Source organism: Schistocerca americana, chromosome 8 (assembly GCF_021461395.2).
Source record: "Schistocerca americana isolate TAMUIC-IGC-003095 chromosome 8, iqSchAmer2.1, whole genome shotgun sequence".
Lineage (NCBI taxonomy): Eukaryota > Metazoa > Arthropoda > Insecta > Orthoptera > Acrididae > Schistocerca > Schistocerca americana.
The window spans coordinates 355652224-355674363 of NC_060126.1; the positions used below are offsets into that span (position 1 = coordinate 355652224).

Consider the following 22140-nt stretch of genomic DNA (forward strand, 5'->3'; position numbering starts at 1 on the left):
GGGAAAGAAATGACAAATAGTTGCTTGAACCAAAGACTACAGAGTGCGCCAACGGCCGTGACCAGCGGCAACGCCGAGGACAGCTGAGTTCCGCAGTTTCACCAGCGAGGGCGCTGCCACCGAGTTATGTGGTCCGTCTGTCAACATAATTTTGACACATGCGTGGATTACTTACAGTGCGGAACGGAGGACGTTTTCGTCAGTCCTCTATGGCTCAAATGGCAGATACCCAGTCGAAATATCGTGGAGTATAGTTGACGACGACTGGCTTTAAGCCCGAATTTTCTTCAAGTATTCAGTTCGCCAGGAAAATTTTAAAATTCACAGTATGGTGATAGATTATTGTTACTGCAGTTTCTCCTCTTTTTGTTAACAAACACCTCGTGCTATTCAATATCCGTCTTAGTGGTATTTGCGTAACATGATGAATGAATTAACGCATTTCCGTGCAGCCTTTACAAGTTCATTAATTGGTTAACTTTTCACGCCAGTCGATTACACAGTGATTTTCCACTGATTTTCGTTAGCTTAAAATACCAGACTCCAGTTTGGTACAGTGGTAGGTAACGTTCTCTACCATCCTTGTTCCATTAATTTGGATTCGTAGTGATCTGGCGTATTTCTGCAAATTGAATGAAAACGAGGTCAGATGGGAGATTAAATTTTTGAGAGGGAAAAATCCCAAACGCGCTTCTCATTTCGTTTTGTCGGACGAGCGATGATAAAAGCGGCAGTTGTTGTCTGAAACAACGTTTACAGACGCAGCTGATGCACTCAGTTTGTGTTTACTCTCAATACAGCCCGTATGCACGGTCGGTTTCCCTCATAATCGAGTGTTTCCTTGATTAGAAAAACATTTTAGCTAACGAAAAAGTAGGTAATCTTCTATTCGCAGTTTTGAAAGCTTTCATCCCCAGCTTTTCCGTTCTCCATTACACGGAGGTCCTATTTAAATACTTGTGTCTCCTGTTAAGCAACCATTCAAGTATCAAGACACCGACACCACCTATCAGGACATTAATAATATTCTTCGCCTTTTTAATTAGACGTTAACAAGACAATGTGAAGAACCCCTGCACGCTCCATTAGGTGCGATGGGTTTAAAAGTACACAAGTCGTTGAATATGCTTCATGTATCCGTTCCAAAAGAATAATTTCACGAACGCTCGTTTATCATAGGGTAAATGTTAGTGAAGTGATATCTGTTTCAATAAAGACGACATTTTATGGTATATTGAAGCAAATAGAGAGTAGATATGGGCTCCATGCAATAGGAATGTTATCATTGGAAATCCTCAGCACGTTTTGTTTCTTCTTTCTCTATATAAAGCGTGTTAAGAGCTGCATCATCGGAGGACTACAGATGGAATCTACACCACTGTGTAGAGTCTCATGTAATCAAGGAAAGAGAAAATCTGAGAAGTGAAATGTCAGCTTTCCTTAAAAATGATTGTCAAGATTCTCCCACGAACTGAAAATACAGACCAATATCGGTTTGCTGCACAATTCTTGAACATATTCTGAGTTCGAATATAGAAAAGTTAGAAAATTTCCTTGAGACCGGAAAGCTTCTGTCCGCGAATCAGCACGGTTTTAGAAAACGACGCTCGTGTGAAACTGCTAGCCCTTTTCTCACATGATAAAATGCGAACTGTCAATGAGGGGCAACCGGCAGATTTCATATTTCTATATTTCCGAAAAGCATTTGATACGGTGCCCCAGTGCAGACTGTTGACGAAGGTACGAGCATATGAAATAGGTTCCCAGATATATGAGTGGCTCGAAGCGTTCGCAAACAGCAGAACCAAATACGTTGTTCACGACAGTGAGTGTTCACCAGAGACAAAGGTGCCGTGACGAGTGACACAGGAGAGTCTGATAAACCCGCTGTTATTTTCAATATTCATAAATGATCTGGTGGACAGGGTGGGCAGCAGTCTGCGGTTGTTTGCTGTGGAGTACGGGAAGGTGTCGAAGTTGAGCGACTGTAGAGGGATATAAGATGACTCAGACAAAATTTCTAGTTGGTGTTACGAAATATAGAAAAATGTAAGTTAATGCAGACGAGTAGGAAAAACAAACCCACAGTGTTCGAATACAGTGTTAGTAGTGTCCTGCTTGACACAGCCACGTCGTTTAAATATCTGAGCCTAACATTGCTAAGCGACATGGTTGTCGTAGGAAAGGCGAGTGGTCGACTTCGGTTTATTGGGAGAGTTTTGGGAAACTGTCGTTCATTTGTAAGGGAGACGGCACATAGGATGCTAGTGCTACCTATTCATGAGTACTGTTCGAGTGTTTTGGGTATGTACCAGGTCGGATTAAAGGAAGACATGGAAGCAATTCGTAGACTGTCTGCTAGATTTGTTACCGGCAGGTTCGAGCAACGGGCAAGTGTTGCGGAGATGCTTCGGGAACTCAAATAGGAATCCCTCGAGGGAAGAAGTTATTTTCGCGGGACACTATTGATAAAATTTAGAGAATCGGAAATCGAAGAGGACTGTAGAACGATTCTACTGTCACCAATGTAACATTCACGTAAGGACTGCGAAAGTAAGAGCTCACTCGCATTTCAGTGTCGTGTTTGGCTACGTGGTGTGTGGTATTAACGAAGACGCACGGGCGGTTTACGACGATAGAGGAGAGAGCCATGTGGATAGATGTTGAACACCATAGGCGACACCATTTTAGAGTTCTTTATATTTTGACGACTATGTGGAGATGCACCTTGAAAGACACGGCTGCAACAAGGGAAGTAGCCACGATGTTTTAATTTTATTATCAATTTTATAGTGCCTGGTACATGTTCCATTTTAGCGAGTTTTAACAGGTTCTTTTACTTTTTATTATTCTGATGACGGAAGCTTGACTTCCGAAACGCGTCAATCTTAGTGTTTTACACTATAAACAAGTGGTTGAGCCTATATATTTTTTAACATTGACATGCACAACCACGACCTCTCATCCAGTATGGATACAATCAAAGACCAGTGTCTCCATTTCTCTTGTGATTCCCGGTTCTTCACAGAGACATGGTCTGCCAATTCAGACTCGTCTGAGAACGCTGGAAGCGTCAGCGCCACCTAAAATCAGTCCACTATGATGGTGTATTATTGCCGTACATTTCCACCAACTCAGTCTTCATTGTTGCTGTGTGCAGATAAAAATTCTACGTTAAGATCGCAAAGTTTCTTTATTGATTGTCCTTTTCAGCTTATTGACGAGCTATCTTCAGATCTAAAATGAAAAACCATAGTTGGTTGTTTAAATTAACATTGCTGTCGATCGTTTGTACACATGTATGGCGACATGGCCACTGTAACAATGTTTGATTAGTGATGAACGTTGTCAGCTCGCGTAACCAACTACGATATTTCATTTTAGATCTGAAGATGGCTCGACAATGAGTCGAAACCGATAATCAATAAAGAAAATCTAAGATCTTGACGTAGGATTTTTATCTACGCTTGTTTTAAATCAACAGATCATGTATCTCACAATTGACAAAGTCAAAGAATAACATTCATTGCTGTATTCTTGTTCAGCTTTAAACGAATTACCGTACGTTACGTCAGTTCTTCAATAGACTGCACCAATCAGCTTTGGCTCCTATCATGGCGCAAGGAATTCACTGCGTGTCAGAACTGGAGACATCTACCGGCAAACAAATAAAAAAGTAATAACGTTACTTTTTCGAGGTGATGATTATAACACTATTACTACCTCTTGTAAACTCTGGACGAAGTTCGTAATTTAACATCGTGAATTTGCTGTTACGTAGGCTAGAGTCCACGGACACTCTGAAGCAAGTGAGACTAGGGACATAGTTTCATCAGCGCTGAATGGTCAAGAAATGGTGGTCCCGAAGCACAGGAATTATTCTTCGTGCGCCAGTACAAGCCGAGCGGAAGTACCCACCATCCCACAACGGGGCCTACATCTATCATTAAATGCACGACAAAATCCAACTATGTTTGCAAAAATATCTTGTGCAGAGATCACAGCTTCCTCAGCGGTTGTAGTTATTCCACCCCCGCCTCCCTTTCCCTACACAAACTTATCGTTTGGTGCCCCCATACTTTCCCTCACTCCATCACAATTTAGATGCCTCTCCTTGTGCTCTTGATAAGACCATTAAAAATAAATCTAAATCTAGTGAGTGTGGGAATGGGTCGTTTTCGCTACTTATTATGACATACGTAAATTTTTCACCTGGGCGTCCCTGGTGCCCTCTCGGCTTGGCACCCTAACAGGCTGCTTGTGTCGCTGGCGATAGGACATAGAATGAATGGAGGAATGTGCTTTTTATTGATCAATTCCGCTTGAGTGTAGAGTACTGCTGCCGTCGTATCAGTTTATTAATGTTGATGTTCAGACGTGGCGAGGAATTTTGGAAGGCGTTGAAAGCTTCATCTCTTCGTTGATAGTAGGGGAAAAGAACGCCCAGCGGTACAGATATGATGCACTTCCGTTTTATGTGTAACATTTCAGAGGTTCAATAAGAAGTCAACCTGACGATTATTTCTGGCAAGTAAACAAGTCCCCACGAATAATTTTGGAATATTCTCAAATCCACAACACTGTTGGATATGGTCTTCACGTCGTTTTGTCCAGAGGCGGAGGTCCACGGATTCATTTCATGGCTGAGAAGGCCTATACAAACTCAAAGATCAAAAAGGGAAGGACGCTCCGTGAAGGAACTATCTGAATAGGCGGAAATCGGGAGATATGATGTACACGCACAGAGAGTCAATAACCCTTTGATCTGTCTCTGGCCCTTATGCAAGCGTTTTCGATAGGGTTGTTGGATGTCTTCCTACTGGATATCAATCCAATTTCTGTCCAGCTGACACGTTAAATTGTCAAAATCCCGAGCTGGTTGGAGGGCCCAGCCCGTAATGCTATCACCGTTCTCACGTTTGAAGAAATTCTGCGACCTCGCTGGTGTACGTACGGTTTTCCAGGCACGGAGACAAACAGTAGAAAATCTCACCCTGTGCAGGCGGGCATTGTCTTACTGAAATGTAAGCCCAGGATGGTTTGCCATGAAGAGCAACCAAACGTGGCGTAGGATGTCTTCACCGTAGCGCTCTGCCGTAAGGATGCCGCAGATGGCAATCAAAGGGGTCCTGCCACCCCAGAGCATCACTCCTCGTTGGCGGGATGTTTGGCTGGCAACAGTCAGGTCGGTATCCCACCGTTGTCCGGAGTATCTCCAGAAAAGTCTTCACTGGCCATTGGGACTCAGTTCGAAGCGGGACTCATCACTGAAGACAATTCTACACCACTCAGTGGGATTCAAGGCCGATGTGCCCGACACCACTGCAACTGGGCATGTTGGTGTACAGTGGTCACGGCAGTCGGCGCTGGGGGGCGACGTGAGCTCATCCTCCTTTCTGTGCGACGCCTTTTTGTGGTCTTTGAGGTCACTGATGCACCACCTGCACTTCGAGTCGATGGTAATGATGGATCTGAGTGCCTCTTTGACGATTCCTCGGTCATTACATTCTTTCGTCTCTCTAGGTCGACTGCTTCTTCTTGACGCTCTATTATAACAGAGCAATAAGTACATATTAAAATATGCTCTGTATTTTAATATATACTTATTGCCCTGTTATAACATTCACTGTATAGGCCTGAAGACGTAATGTATCGTCGAAACTGGTAGCTTAAAAATTAAACCTAAATAACGGCGATTGGTATTGCATTATTGGGGAACTAGAATGAAGACCTCAGAGGGATAAATCTGCGTGACTGATACTTGATCATCTCTGATTGTTTCATCAATAATTTATGACTCCAGTTTATATTCTTATGTGACACAGCGGCTCAAGTAGCCAAGCAATAAATGTGTTTAAACAGCACACTCACACAAAAGATTAGTTTTAGTGCCGATTTTATTACTAACATATTTGATGCGCAACGGTAGGGAGCATTGTATACTGGCACTAATTACGTAGTATTAAATCTGAAAAGTATAAAACTTTCCAGCATAATGTGCAATATTATTTTTAACATAAATTTATCAAATGTTAAGTATATTTGTTGTTATCTTAGTATGAGGTAGTATCGATGTTGAAAGATCCTGACGTTCCAAAATAATTCGATTGCAGAGTCATTTATGCGGTGGACTTGACTGACTAATGATAAGTAACCATTTCAGCAAGATTTGAAAAGTACACTTTAATAGATCCCATTCCAGCGCAACGCGCTTAACAAGAATAACTAACTGACGGAGCAGAGAGTAATTATGAGAACACTACCCGAAGAGGTAAGGAACATATATACAAAAACATCGTGCACGACGTATGATAACAAAACATGAATAAAGAAAACGAATTATCTCTCAACATTCCTCCTTAATTATTTCTCTTCTTAATTCTTCAAACAGTTTACGAATCAAGTTAGTTAACTTGAGCTTTCAAAACGTTTGAATTTAATAGTCTTTGTAATGTGTTGTTGAATGTACTTTCATGAAATTTCAATATGTCTCTTGCCTCTTGTTGTTTCACCTTCGTAGGTATCCTTCCTCATGTGTATGACAGCCTGATTGTCAATACGCTGTTCTGTCGGTTGACTCAAGCCTAAAACTCGAAGTTGTTCTCCAAGGCGTCGTATCGATGTCGTCAATCGAACAGGCGGTGGCTCGGTACTCTGCTTCATCTGTTCAAGTTTCCGCACGACGTTGCTTTAGAGTCCATTTTTCCCTATAGTTTACTTCTGTTCTCTCAAACTATCGGACATCTTTCACTTTTTACATCGTCGAATATTTTCTCTAAGTCTACAAATCCTATGAATGTGTTTTGATTTTCTTTAGTTCAAATGGCTCTGAGCACTATGGGACTAAAGATCTATGGTCATCAGTCTTTTCTTTAGTCTCCCATCCATTTTCAATCACAGTGTGAAAACTGATTCCCTGGTGCCTTTAAGTTTCCGAAAATCAATCTGATCGTCATCCAACAGATCCGTAACTTTCTTTTCCATTCTCCTGTATATTAGTCTTGTCAGCAAATTAAATGCAAGAAGTGTTAAGCTGATTGCGAAGTAGTTCCCCCATTTCTCTTTCCTTGATGTTTTCGGGGTTATGTGAATGATATTTTTCGGAAGTTTGATGGTATGTTTCGTCTCATAGCTTCTGCGCACCAACTCAAATATTCGTGAGGTTGCCACATTCCCCAATGATTTTTGACATTCTGAAAGAATGTGACCTATACTTTCTGCCTCATCTGATATCAAGTCTTCCATGCCTCTGATGAATTCTGACTACGTCCTCCATACTGACTCCCATTTCTTCTTCAACCACGTCATTAAACAAGTCCTACCCCTCCTGAAGGCCTACGATGTACTCTTTTCACATACCCGCCCTCTCCTGTGCTTTTAGAAATAGATTTCTCACAATATTTTAAATGTTACTACTCTCGCTTTAAATCTCGCTGAAGGTTGCTTGATGTTTCTTTATCCTGAACCTGTCCTTCCGACTGCTATTTCTTTCTCAATTTCCTCGTATTTTTCCTACACCCTGTCGTGTCCTACTGACGTGTCCTGAGAGGGAGTGGAAGGACTGCGTTGGTGCGCGTCAGAGAACTTACTTGGCATGAGGTCTCGGTGGTGTGGGCCGCCAACTCCTCACTGCTCCGTTGTAGAGAAGGCTGCAAGGTGAGCTAGAGTACGGAACTCGGATAGGATCTTAGGGAAGCTTTCATATATGAACACTCGATGTATAGAACGATTATACTGGAAGTACCCCTGGCACTTGTGATTTAAATAAGGTTCTATATACAGTCTCCAATGATTGTCTATCTGGCTATGCAGTTGCCATCCCTAACTTCCCAAACCTAAGTCCTAATACAGCAGAGGCGAGCGCACCAGACTAAGTGTCAGCTGTGTCGATTCAGCCTAAGTCCCTACTTGTTGATGTGCTCAATACTCTCCTGCAACTCTTGCAGCATCCCGACGCAGACTGGCGTGGACCGGCTTCCTAAGTACCTCGCTCCATCACTGTCTTTCGATCTAGCGGCTATCCGCTTTTATAGGGGTTAGTGCACCCGGCACCACTTGTTCTAGAAGGTTCTAGAAGGTTCTAGCACCCCGAACTTTGAGCCCTGAGTAGGCTAGTCACGCGGCAGCATGTGATGCCTACGTGATGAACTAGCCATTCTCCACTGTTTGCTGTGTCCACGGGTTGCCACTAACTGTGTTTGAGCCTCGTGATACTGCATACTCCGCTCTTGTTAGTCGAGTACACATTACACATTACACATGAGATAGTCTGGTCACGTCCGCCTCGCTTGATCTGTAGCAATATTTTTCCAGCCTACAGCCTACATGATTTTAATTCTATCTTCTACTATTCGCGACACCATCTTCTACTATTCGCGAAACCTCCCCATCCCCAGGGGAAAATTTTGTAAGCTCGGTCCCTCGAGATTACAAAATTTTCGTTTTCTACTCGCGGTGCCAGTAAAACTTACCAGTCTTTATTGCCATCAAGACTTGACGTTATAAACATGAAAAATACATGGCATAAAAATAAAAAACACAAGAAGTTATAAGATACAGTTGAGTGCCGTCCATAATGTGCGTAGAACAAACAAAATTTATGTCACATATTCAAAAAATGCTGCAAATTTTTACCAAGAGCATACAGAATAGTTACATACATAAGTACACATTTGAGTTTTATACACATACAAAAGATCTGATTTGTCATCAATTTAGGATACATCAGGAGGGTAAGATAATCAATAAACATACAATTGTGTTATCTCCTGTCTGTCTTGGGGCTTGACAGCTCCATTGCTCTGGCACGGGGCTCAGAGAGTTGTGGTGTTTGACTCTGTTCTCTCCATTGTACCCTATCGGAGAGAGGAGTGCGACGTGTACAACTTAATTCATACTCTCCACCTTCTGCTGCCGCTTCACAGTGCTCGGTTTGTCGGGCAGGGGTGTACCGAACACTTCGTTCCCAGCGGCCATCCGCTACCACTGTATTTGTCACACACACTTTAGCGCAACAATGTCCTCCGATTTCACACAATCTTTTGCCACACATACGGCAACACTTACAATAGATGCATAAACAACATGATATAATTAAGACAACTAACACTACTGAACCCGTATACCCCCATACGGAATATACGCTCTTAGACCATCCACTAAAGGTGGTTCGCTGCTGATATTCTATTTCACTCTGCAGTTCATCCACTTTGTGACTGGCTACCTTGAGGTCATCTAAGTGTCTAACAATATGTTCTAAGGGTAAATCTATAGGTATACGTGTGACCTCTTGCTTTGTTTCGTCTATGATACAGCAATCTATATTTAAGTTTAGCATAGGTACTATATCATTCTTACTTACATTAGTACTAATTATATGGTCAGCTTGTAACATGACCTGCGCACCGTATCCTTTACACTGACTCGTAAAGGTTAACTTTCCGGTACCCCTTACAATAAGGTCGTTTGGGGGTAATCCGTTACATAATATTGTCAGTCCTTCATCCTTGGGAGCGACATACAGCCACTCATTGTCCTGTATCTGCGTCCAGATACTTTCGTTCAGTATGACATACTTTTGATTGCAATCTTTCGGAATTTCCCTTATAGGCTGTAGCATTCGAGCTTCACATCGCTCGTGATCATAGGTCGACATCAGAACGAACCGTTGTTTACAAATTTGATTTCTCGCCGTAACCGTTTTACACTGCAATTGGTCCCGAGACAGTAGTGCGTACTGTCGTTTCGCATCGTCAATAAGTAGAAAGTTTCGTTCAGGCTCGATATACGCAAATAACTTCTTAGTTGCATCATATTCTGCGGGTAATGGCCATATTCTATATAAAGTGTATACACTACTATCTACTAAAGGTATATTTAGTACATAACTTAAGGTATTGCCGGCAAGAACTACATCTATATCTATTATACGAAGTAACAGATACCCTTGGTCCTTCGTGAGTTCAACGGGAAATTTCTTGTCTTTTAAGTCCTCCTTTATCAGTTCGAGATACGTGACTACTTGTACAGGGTTAATCAAGTGTGGTTCCAATAGCCCTTTCTGCGCATTAACTATGGCAGAGATCAATAGATCATATTCCCTTTCGAGCTCATTGAACATATTAGAGATTTGCATCAGTTGTTCCGTAATAGTCAAAACAATCAGGGTGTGTTGTATCTTCCTGTTGGTACTATTTTCGTAATCCTCAACTTCCTTATCCCATCCGCAATTATTTGAGTATTCCTGGTGACTGCATTAATTGTTTGGTTCACCCCCGTCAGTGACGCCCTCACAATGGTTACTTGTTCCTTGGACAATCGCAATAATTCCCTTTGCTGTTCCTCTAAAACATCTATCTTAGCTTTAAAGAATTCCGCATCATCTTCATCTAGTGTACCAAACAATACCTTGCTTGTTACCCCAATAAAGTTCAATATCCCCCTTTTGGTTCTGGGCCGTTCATGTCTAGCCAACTGCTCAATCAAGTCCTTTGATTTAGAAATCTCTCCCACCTGCCATTTTACAGTTTGTTGTACATTTTCACATTCTCTGGCATCTAACTTTGCTTGATTCATCGTACTTATACAATGTGCTATCGCTCTATTGGCCCCCACCTGCGTCTCTTCAAATTTGTCATGCAATTCCTTGAGGTTGAAATAGGTCACCACTCTCCACGTTGTGCTGTATAGTTTCACACTGCCCTGGTTGTCGTAATACATTCCTGGTGCAGACTGGAATTTTTGCACTCTTACATCTTGTGGGTTTGCCTCGCGTCCTGCGAGTCCGATCTGCCATATACTCCCGAATATCGCTGTCATCCACAACGCCCTCATCAGTGGCATCTGTAATAGAAACGCACGTGCCACTCTCCTGTTTTGCTATCGCCTGCAATCTGTTCACTTCCTCTACCACGAACAACTAAAAGATATTCTTGCCTGCTTAGTAAAATTCCTTCAGTCTATTCGCGTGCACTTTTATACATTTATTTCCTTTCAGTCTAATTATCACGTTCGGTCCCTGTACATCTACTACAGTAAACGGTCCTCGCCACTGGCTGTCTAACTTCCTTGAGCGTCCCCGACGCACGCTTTCATCATACAGTAATACGCGATCGTCTTTTTTAAATTCCCTCGGGTTCTGTGTTTTATCGTAATCGCTTTTATTCCTGATTTTGCTTTCCTGTGTTGCCTTACGGGCCTCTTGGTGTACTAACTGCAGTCGCTGTCGGATTTCCGTCACGTAATCATCATAATTGTAGATCACGTTGGCTGGCTTCTTCTGTAACCACCCTGGCAGATTACACTTCCTGCCGAAGAATAACTGGAATGGAGTGTATCCCGTGGTACTGTGTGGTGTTGTGTTGTACACAAAACATGCGAACGATACCCATTCGTCCCAATCCGTCTGGTCCCGGTTCACGTAATGTCGTAACATCTCTGTTAGCGTGCGGTGCGTACGTTCTAATGCTCCGTTCGACTGCGGATGATACGCCGTTGTTTGTATCTTCTCAATTCTCAGTAATTTGCAGACTCGTCTCATCGTATCACCAATAAAATTACTCCCCATGTCACTTAATAGGGCGGTCGGAACGCCGAACTTCAAAATAATGTTTTCTACTAACTTTCGAGCTACTGTATCCGCGTCCTGTCGAGGTATCGGTTCAGCTATTACAAACTTCGTAAGAGAGTCTTGAAAGGTCAAAATATACTTGTGGCCAACTCGGGTAACTGGTAAGGGACCTACTATATCGATGTCACATCGCTCAAATACGAATTCGGGAGTCGGCGTTAGTTCCATCGGTTGCTTCGTTTTTGCTTGGGTTATCTTATTCTTTTGACAACTTTCACACATTCTTATGAATTTTTCTATATCGGCTTTCATACCCGGCCAGGTACAGTACTGCTTTATTCGCGCATATGTTCTTCCCATTCCCTGATGGCCTCCTAAGGGAGATATGTGCATCTGTTTTAGGATTTCCAATTTGTCCTCTGCGCTTAGAACGTCTTCTTCGTTTATCGGCGGTGCGGCTCCGTCTTCACTTATCTCGGTCGCGTCAGCTGTTTCCTCGGGGTCAGTTATCTCAGCTGTCGCTACTGCTTCTGTCGCTGCCTCGTTATCTACTTCTCGGTTCTCGTCCCGCTGCGCGGCGTCCGCCTTTATTTCTCCTTGCCTCCCGCTATCCTGCGGTACTTCCTTATCGCTGTCTTGTACACTCCGAATCCGTGATAATGCATCAGCTACGCGGTTTTGTTTCCCTTCCTTGTACAGGACTTGGTAATCATATTCCTCCAATTTTAGCCGAAGTTTCATTAATCGAGACGATGGATCTGTGATACTGCCTAACCACATCAGGGGTTTGTGGTCCGTGAGTATTTTGAATTTCCTCCCAAACAGATAAGGACGAAAATATTTAACAGCCCACACTATAGCAGTTAACTCTCGCTCTATTGTACTATAGTTTATCTCTGCTTTATTGAGAGTGCGCGATATATACGCAACCGGTAAATCTTTTCCTATAGGACCTTGACTCAGATACGCTCCTACCGCGTATTTGCTGGCGTCTGTGGTTACCAAAAATTCCTTAGTGAAATCCGGGTACTGTAGTATTGGAGGTTTGGTTAACTTCTCTTTCAAGGTCTGGAAAGCTTCCTGTTGCACTTCGCCCCATTCGTACGGAACTCCCTTTTTTAGTAGTTCATGTAGAGGCTTGGCAATTTTACTAAAATTGCTCAGAAACCGTCGGTAATATCCGACCATTCCCAGGTAACATTTCAATTCCGTAGTTGTCTTTGGCGGCGGGTAATTTTCTATTGCCGTTACTTTCGTGGGATCGGGTTTCAAACCTTCTGCCGTTAAAACGTGTCCTAAGAACGTAACTTCTGTCCGCAAGAATTCGCATTTGTCGACCTGCAACTGCAGATTCGCTTTTCTTAAATGTTCAAATACTTCTTCAAGGCGTGCGTTATGCTCCTCAAGCGACGCACCTACGATGACGATGTCATCTAGATAAATGAACACTTTATTCCCTTGCACGCCCGTCAGCACGGTGTTCATTAGCCGTTGAAATGTAGATGGGGCCGTTTTTAAGCCCATGGCCATTCTATTATATTCGTAATGTCCCGTCGGCGTACTAAATGCCGTTTTTTTTCGATCCTTCTCATCTATTAATACTTGGTAGTATCCCTTCGCGAGATCTAACGTTGAAAAATATTTTGCCTTTCCTAGACTATCTAGAATTTCGTCAATTCTAGGTAACGGGTAAACCATATTTATCGAGACATCATTTAGTTTCCTATAATCAACAACTACTCTCCATTTGGGTTTACCACTAGCATCAAGTTTCTTTGGCAATAATAACAAGGGGAAATTAAATGGACTGGTACTCGGCGAGATTATGCCGTCTCTCAACATGCCCTGAATTTCCGTTTGCAGTGCATCCTGCTGAGCTTGTGGGATGCGATACGGTCTTTGATTTATAACTGTCCCTTCAGCTTCCGGCGTTAGTGGGATCTGGTGCTTCACTACGGTAGTGTAGGTGAGCACGTCCCCTGGTAAGTGAAACACGTCGTTATACGCCAAGCACAATTCCCGTATGGCGTTGTGCTCCTCCCGATTTAAGTGGTCTATACGCATATTTTCCGTTAACAACTTTTGCCGCGTTTTTCTCTCGATCCTCCTGTTCTGGGGTGCACGTCTAACTTTGTAGCTACTGGGCGGTGGGACCTCTTCTGCTAGTACTTCCGGCACCCTAAACCGCACTTCTTGGGTTCGGGTATTCATTACGCTCGTTATACATGTTCCATCTTGGACGGCCACTATGGCTTCTGGTATATAGACCCCTGGCCTAATCTCTTGTTTGGGAATTACTACCCCCCTACCTATTTTCCGCGTCACGCGGACTCTTATAAACCTCTCTTCCCGGGGTCCTATCCTGACTTCTTCCAGATCCTCCGGGGCTAGTGACTTGTCACGCCTACTCGTCGTGATATTACAGGGCTTCTTTGCTCGTTCTGGCAGCTCTTCGTTTCGAATAACTGCACTGTCATCTGGCGTCGCACAATTCTTACAAGTTGGCGCAGCCGGCACTCGGCTGTCTCGCCTCGTCGGGTATTTGGAGCAACCGCCACCCTTACTATCTGTATAACTTGGACCGCTATCTCTTATTTGTCTCCCAGCGACTGCCCGCGCGCGCGTCGTAACCTCGACCGGCGCCTTATCTCCTCGCGCTACATCTGCGTAACTGGCTCTTACCTCCGTCCCAATCTTACCACTTTGCGCAACTAATCGATTTGCAGTGTCCTCTTCGCACGCTTCTCGTAATTCTACCCATTCGTCTTGCACATACATTCTCCGTCGCCCATAATCCAGCACGACTTTATGTTCGTCCAGGAACTCCCGTCCAAGTAACCCATCAAACGGCAGATCAAGACATTCATTTACAACTTGAAACTGAGTAACCCATTTTCTTCCTATACCGCTACTTAATTCGATTAATACAGGACCCTCCGTCCTGACCTCTTCATTGACGATACTCTTTATTGTCACTGCCCTGTCGGTTTCCTTCTTTACACCATCCCTCAAAACCCTGGATTTAATGAGGTTAATGTGGGCGCCACTATCTATTAGTAATCTCGTCTCAGTTCCTTTTACATCTTTGCTCCTCACACATATATAGTCATTTTTGCCCGTGCATTCGGCAGCTCTTATTATTCCTGACGCAGCGTAATGGAACTGCGGCATTACGCCCTCTTCTCGTTTCCCTGCATATTCTTCCCACGGATGTTAACCCATTTACTTTCGTGGCAATCTCGAGCATAGTGTCCGTGTCGGTGACACGTGAAGCATGTCACTGGTTTGGCTTTGGTACACGGGGGTGTGTGTCCCGGTAGGTTACATGCTGTACGCCGTACGGGTGGAGGACACTGAGCTCGTCCCCCATTTCCCCTAAATTCCCGCACGTCAATTTCCTTGACTGGTAATCGATTTCGGTCTGTCCCCTGGGAGCCGCCCTTTACCACGTCTGTTTTTCGGACGGTATACTTTGTTCTACATTCACGCGCTACATGCCCTTCTTTTCCGCAACTAAAGCATTTCATACTATTTTTCCGTCCTGTCCTGCTTGCAGTCGCCACTCGGCGTTTATCTCGCTCGGACGTTATCGCACATTCCTCCGTTGCGGATAAGTCAATAGCCTCTGACAGGGTTAGCCGTTCGCCTTGTGCCCGTATTACTGTTTTTATTCTCTCGTCGTATAATCCCTGTATGAACACGGCCCGTCCTAGCTTCCCTATCAGCGCATTGCATCCTGCAATCTCGTCCTCATCCATGACCCTCTTCATTGCCTCTCGAAAGTGGAACTGCATAGAATCAACGCGAGAGCCCCATTGAGCCACACTTTCACCGTTTCCCTGCCTACTATTAAACATAGTACAAGCATAGTAGTCAATTGTGCGTTTGCTCTCATAATTTTCCAACAATATAGACCTCACGGCAGACCAAGTCTCTGTATGATCCCTAACCAATAGTTTACTGCGGGCTGAGCCCGTTATCTGACCAATAATGAACTTCAGAAACACCTGCTTATAACTAGGGTTCACTAAATGGTACGCATTATCGCAATTATCAATAAATTCGGCCAATCTTTCTCTGTCCCCATCAAATTTATGGGGTACCAACTTGGTAGCCTCACTATAACTTAAATATAGCCTGCTTACACTGGAGAGTGTCTGCGGGCCTTCGCCCGAGTCTACTTCATTGGAGGTTGACATCTCCACTAACCTTGACTCCTGCTGGCTGGCGCTGAATGTGGCGCGTCGCGGTGGCGGCGCGTAGATCCGCTCGAGATGAGCGCGGTGCGAGACGGTACAGCTGCTGGGACGGCGCGGACCGGCGCCTCTCTACCCCGGCGGCGGCGCGATGCGACGCTGGTGCTGCGTTGGCGTGAATCAGCACTTTCTGCTTAGACGTGCCGCGGCGACCCCCTGGACCCGCGACGGTGCGCTGCGTCGACCCTCTGGCTCCGCAGCTGCGCGGTGTGTCGACCCTCTCGTTCTGCGACGGCGCGATGTGTCGACCCTCTCGTTCTGCGACGCTGGTGCTACTTAACGCCCCTCTGCCTATTCCAGTACTCTATACTGTCGCTTCTTCACCCGTAGATACCTCACCTATACCCCACACCTGGCACCAGAAAAATGGTCTAAACCTCTGTCGTGTCCTACTGACGTGTCCTGAGAGGGAGTGGAAGGACTGCGTTGGTGCGCGTCAGAGAACTTACTTGGCATGAGGTCTCGGTGGTGTGGGCCGCCAACTCCTCACTGCTCCGTTGTAGAGAAGGCTGCAAGGTGAGCTAGAGCACGGAACTCGGATAGGATCTTAGGGAAGCTTTCATATATGAACACTCGATGTATAGAACGATTATACTGGAAGTACCCCTGGCACTTGTGATTTAAATAAGGTTCTATATACAGTCTCCAATGATTGTCTATCTGGCTATGCAGTTGCCATCCCTAACTTCCCAAACCTAAGTCCTAATACAGCAGAGGCGAGCGCACCAGACTAAGTGTCAGCTGTGTCGATTCAGCCTAAGTCCCTACTTGTTGATGTGCTCAATACTCTCCTGCAACTCTTGCAGCATCCCGACGCAGACTGACGTGGACCGGCTTCCTAAGTACCTCGCTCCATCACTGTCTTTCGATCTAGCGGCTATCCGCTTTTATAGGGGTTAGTGCACCCGGCACCACTTGTTCTAGAAGGTTCTAGAAGGTTCTAGCACCCCGAACTTTGAGCCCTGAGTAGGCTAGTCACGCGGCAGCATGTGATGCCTACGTGATGAACTAGCCATTCTCCACTGTTTGCTGTGTCCACGGGTTGCCACTAACTGTGTTTGAGCCTCGTGATACTGCATACTCCGCTCTTGTTAGTCGAGTACACATTACACATTACACATGAGATAGTCTGGTCACGTCCGCCTCGCTTGATCTGTAGCAATAATTTTCCAGCCTACAGCCTACATGATTTTAATTCTATCTTCTACTATTCGCGACACCATCTTCTACTATTCGCGACAACCCGTTACTGCGTGAATTCGCTGTACTTCCTATTTGTTTCATTCTTAAGTGACCTATATTTCAGTATTCCTGTCTCTCCCTGAACATATTTGTACTTCCTCCTTCTGTCGATCAATTGAAGCATTTCTTTTCTTATCCAAGTTTTCTTCACAGTTCCCTTCCTTGTACCTACATTTGTGTGTCAAATTATATGACTGCCCTTTTTAAAGTTGTCTATTCATCTTCGAATGAATTGTATACTGAGATGTTCTTACCACAGTAATTGGCTTGGGTTGGGTTGTTTGGGGGAGGAGACCAGACAGCGAGGTCATCTGTGTTATTGGATTAGGGGAGGACGGGGAAGGAAGTCGGCCGTGCCCTTTCAAAGGAACCACCCAGGCATTTGCCTGGAGCGATTTGGGGAAATCAGGATGGCCGGACGCGGGATTGAACCGTCGTCCTCCCATATGCGTCACAGTAATTATGGCCTCAAAAAAGAAATTCGTGTCATGATTATGACGACGTTAGTATCCCACTACTTTCCACACTGTTTATTCCAGAAGAGTCTCTTAAACATTAGCTTACTTTTCATTACGAAATTGTGATCCAAGCCTAAGGGTTTATCATAACGATCTTTGCAGTTTTGATCACGTATATTTTAGAAATGGTGATAGGTAAAAAGTTGCAGATTGAGGCATAATGTTCACACACACCGAAAGTCTTAGTAGCCGTTAACAGATTTCAGCGCGTGCGCCAGGTGTGGTGCGCAGAATATCTAAGAAATATTCCAGTTCTTCGCGATATTCCACATCCTCCCATGTCCGATCCAATACGTTCTCATTAATGTGTGCAGCTGCTGCTCTGATGCGACATCGTAGCTTCTGAAAGTCCTGCTCCGGGATCTAGTAGACATTGGCCCTCTATCTTTAGAGTCCCAATGTGGAGGAGTGCCATCGTGCTGCAGCATGATATCAGTTTGACAGTCTTCGAACTGTGCAAATGCAAACTGTTGCGATATGTTCAGATAAACTGTCGAGCAGCAGCAGCTGCTGTCTAGGAGCACAAGAGCATGTGAGCACCTGAACTCTCGAATTTATTGGTTATTTTTCCTTGAATGCTGTTAAACGTAGCATAGATTCTGCAATCTGAAAGATGCGGCACTTAAATCTACCGCGGTCTGCTCACTCTAGACTCCATGAAACTTGGCATCAGAGTCTCGAGTAGAGCATCAGTTGTGCACGTTTTAAGGAGCTTTTGCACATGAGCACCTCAGGTGTCGTAATTGCCTTACAGGCCAAATACGTACGAGTTTGATAAAGAACGTGCACGGTTCACAATGTGCGCAGCTGGTCTTTGCCACTGAACTACTTCTCTGCCACCAGGTGGTAGCACATTGCGGCAGACTTTCTACTCCGTTAGCTAAATCCTGTTAGATGATAGCACACTCCTCAGATATGTTAATTCACTCGCTATGTAGTAAAATTAGATCGGACGTCAGTGTATGTTAAAGTTGTACTGGCAGTAAATCCATTTGTGGGGTTGTGAATAAGTTATATATGAAGTTGTGAATTTTATCATACAGTAATCCATTTGAGGCGCTGAGAATAAAATGAGCCTAAAGCACATCACCAGTGATTGTGAGATTGTAACATTTATTCATGCTTCTGATATCTATTAGTCTTATCTGTGCTGTAAGCCGACACTGTATACAGGGTGAGTCGCGTAAGACGTAACACCCCATTTATTCCGGGGGCGATTGCACGTATCGGCATACGGTTTTCGGCGAATCATAGCGGACTATGGGGCACATACGTTGGTATATGCACAATTATCACAACGTTTATATTGACCGAGATAATGAGGCAAGTACATGTTTCTTAAATGGGCCGCTGTACTTATTTTATCATCATTCGAACGCTCTGGAAAAGACGCATATAGTCATGTAACGCATGTTGCTATTGTGATTCAAACTTTCCTTAAAAGAGGGCGGATGAGGATTTACCTACGTAGCGTAGGCCGTGCATGCTGCATAGAGCACGGCAACTCGGCCTGCGGGTCGCGCGAGGCGTGTTTACAGTCTGCAGCCGCTTCCGACCGCCTCGACCTTCAATCGTACAATATTTCCCAGCGTCTTTTAAGCGATGTTTCAGTCACAATAGCAACATGCGTTACATCACTATACGTGTCTTTTCCAGAGCTTTCAAATGATGATAAAAAAGTATAGCGGCCCATTTAAAAAACACGTACTTGCCTCATTATCTCGGTCAATATAAACGTTGTGATTATTGTGCATGTACCAACGTCTGTGCCCCATAGTCGGCTATGATTCACCGAAAACCGCATGCCGATACATGCAATCTCCCCCGGAATAATGGGGGTGTTACGTCTTACGCGACTCACCCTGTATATGAAAATTCACGAAAAGCTGTATCGCTGATTTCTCTGATAATCGCTTAAATGTGGGATCGACGGTGGCGTGCTTTGGTCCCTTGTGGATCGCAGCGCCTCATCTGTATTCTGGTCAAGTGACCATGTTGGTAGACATTAGTACTTGAGTTTATTCATTCCCACAAACCGCACGTTGTGTTTGGAGTTGGCTGTTTACTATGCGGGAATCGGCTTTCGTGTGCAGTATAAACATGAGCTGGGTTGAATCTATTTTAAATGCTAAGAAAAAAGTAAAGCTGTGAGGATGGGTCGCGAGCCGTGCTTCGGTAGCTCATTTGGTAGAACAGGAAAGACTAATGTCCCGAGTTCGAGTCACGGTCCGGCACACAGCTTTAATCCGCCAGGAAATTTTATATCAGCGCACACTTCTCTGCAAGATGAAAATCTCACTCTGGGAACAGAAAAGTAAATTACGAGGAAAAGTTAGCTACGAAGGAACCAGACCCTGCGATAACTCATCCTTTGATTGAGAAATCGAATAAGCGTGACTACAAGCGAACGTTTAACAAGCAGTTAGCACAAGTTGTTGTGTGGATGCAACGTAAGAATATCTGATTTTCAGGCCGGAAGTAAAATCCTGAACTAATGCATCTGTTAGGGACCTTGTACATTTGTCTGAAAAAATGGAACAGCACGAAATCTCCCACTTACGCAAAACTGTGTAACAGAGAGCTGCGAGAAGCTTACACGTTATTTCGTTATGGCCCTAAACTGTACTTAATTATATACAAAACAACAAAATTCCCCAAAAACAATTATTTCTTTTGTCAGATAAGTTACGCATCTTATTATTACTATTTTTATTATTATTGGCAGTGGCTGTAGTTGTATAAACGTGTTCATAAGAGTAACTGTTATACACCAGAGGCTATTAATTTCACACTCTCAGATTTATCTGAATCTAAAAATTTGTGAACACCCAGACTGTACGAGGGTTGGAACTTAAATAGTGTCAACTATTTATTCACAACCGATACAAAAGAGTTACATGTTTGCACCTGTTACTGTCCTTCAAAGTAATCAGCAGCGTTGTGTAGAACCCGTTGCCAGTGATGTGGAAGGCGTAGCACACCGTCAACAGAGCCTGTTCTGTTGATGGTGCGAATGGAGCGGTCTAAAGTTATGGTGATTCTCGTGTACGACTGTGATGGTGTTATCCTAACGCATTACGTTCCTCCACGGCAGACCGTCAATGCACAGTATTACTGTTCGTTTTTGGAGCATCACCTGCGACCAGCTTTGCGAAAGTAGCGGCGGCGCTTCCTGCGAAAACCACCCATCATTTTTCGTGCCCGCATGTCGTGGTCGTGCGGTAGCGTTCTCGCTTCCCACTCACGGGTTGCCGGGTTCGATTCCCGGCGGGGTCAGGGATTTTCTCTGCTTCGTGATGGCTGGGTGTTGTGTGCTGTCCTTAGGTTAGTTAGGTTTAAGTAGTTCTAAGTTCTAGGGGACTGATGACCATAGATGTTAAGTCCCATAGTGCTCAGAGCCATTTGAACAATTTTTCATTTTTCGCGACAATGTGCGGGCGCATACAGCGCAAGCTGTGACTGCTCTCTTCTGTCGATGGGACTGGGAAGTACTGTACCGTCCACCATACTTCCCGGACTTAAGTCCTCGCGACTTTGCTTTTAATTCCAAAGACGAAGGAACCACTTCGTGGCATTCGCTTCAGAACCGTTCCAGAGATTCGAAAGGCAGTAGACTGCTCCATTCGCGCCATCAACAGAACAGGCTCTGCTAACGGTATACCAGACCTTCCACATCGCTGGCAACAGGTTCTACACAACGCAGTAACAGGTGCATACATGTTACTCATTTGTATATGTTGTGAATAAATAGCTGCCACTATTTAACTTCCAACACTCGTATATTCACGAACCACCACTGCTGTCGAAATTATTGACTCCCCTGCAAAGGAAAACTGTCCCACCACACGTTTACCTTCGGACTGTCGTACACAATGTCAGTGCTAAAGTGAGGGTTCTCAGAGGTCTAGATCCTCATATTGTGTCGGTTTACCTTCCGGTACATATGAAATAAAGTTCCATCCGGAAACATCACAGTTTTCAGATAGTCTCGGTCATCGTCGACGCGCCTCAGAATCTCGCTTTGGTCTTTCATCTGGCTTAAGTGCATGCAGCAACTGCGCCTTGTAGGCTGAAACTTTAGTCTCTTGTGTAGCATCCTGTACACCGTAGTTGGTGGAAGCTGAAACTGTGGAGTCGCTTATCGGATTGATTTGGATGGGCTCCGGATAAATGCCTGTTACACCCGGCCCACATCTGCTGTACTCGTAGTCGGACGCCCGTAACTCATCCTCTCAATGACACTTCCGTATTCCTTGAACCTCGTGTACCACTCTCTGTTGCTTGGTGGTGATGGTGGTGTGCTTCTCTAACGTGTCCTGAAGCGCCGCTGGGTCTGGCTGCCAGATTTGGTCTGTATCAACAAGTCCACATACTGTGCCATCTGCTGATGAGTGGCCATTTTCGTCAATAACCAACCTGCAAAACAAACAGAAACCTTTAGGTGTATGAACATTATCCCTAAAACTACACTTTCCAAATATCTATCCTCATTTCTGAAACATACGTGATCAAAGCTATGAAGATCATTTTGGAACATCCTGTACGTCTGCTTCTT

General features: G+C 44.4%; 2 protein-coding genes across 2 annotated transcripts in view; one reads left to right on the plus strand and one right to left on the minus strand.

The window, feature by feature from the left end:
- Positions 1-22140, plus strand: part of LOC124545848 (tachykinin-like peptides receptor 99D) — a 367394-nt gene that overhangs the window by 319086 nt on the left and 26168 nt on the right. The window lies entirely within an intron of this gene.
- On the minus strand, positions 8635-11915 carry LOC124545210. The gene is given in 2 exon segments (XM_047124077.1): positions 8635-10215; positions 10218-11915. Coding segments are annotated over 2 exon segments (2079 nt in total). The 5' UTR covers positions 10843-11915; the 3' UTR covers positions 8635-8761.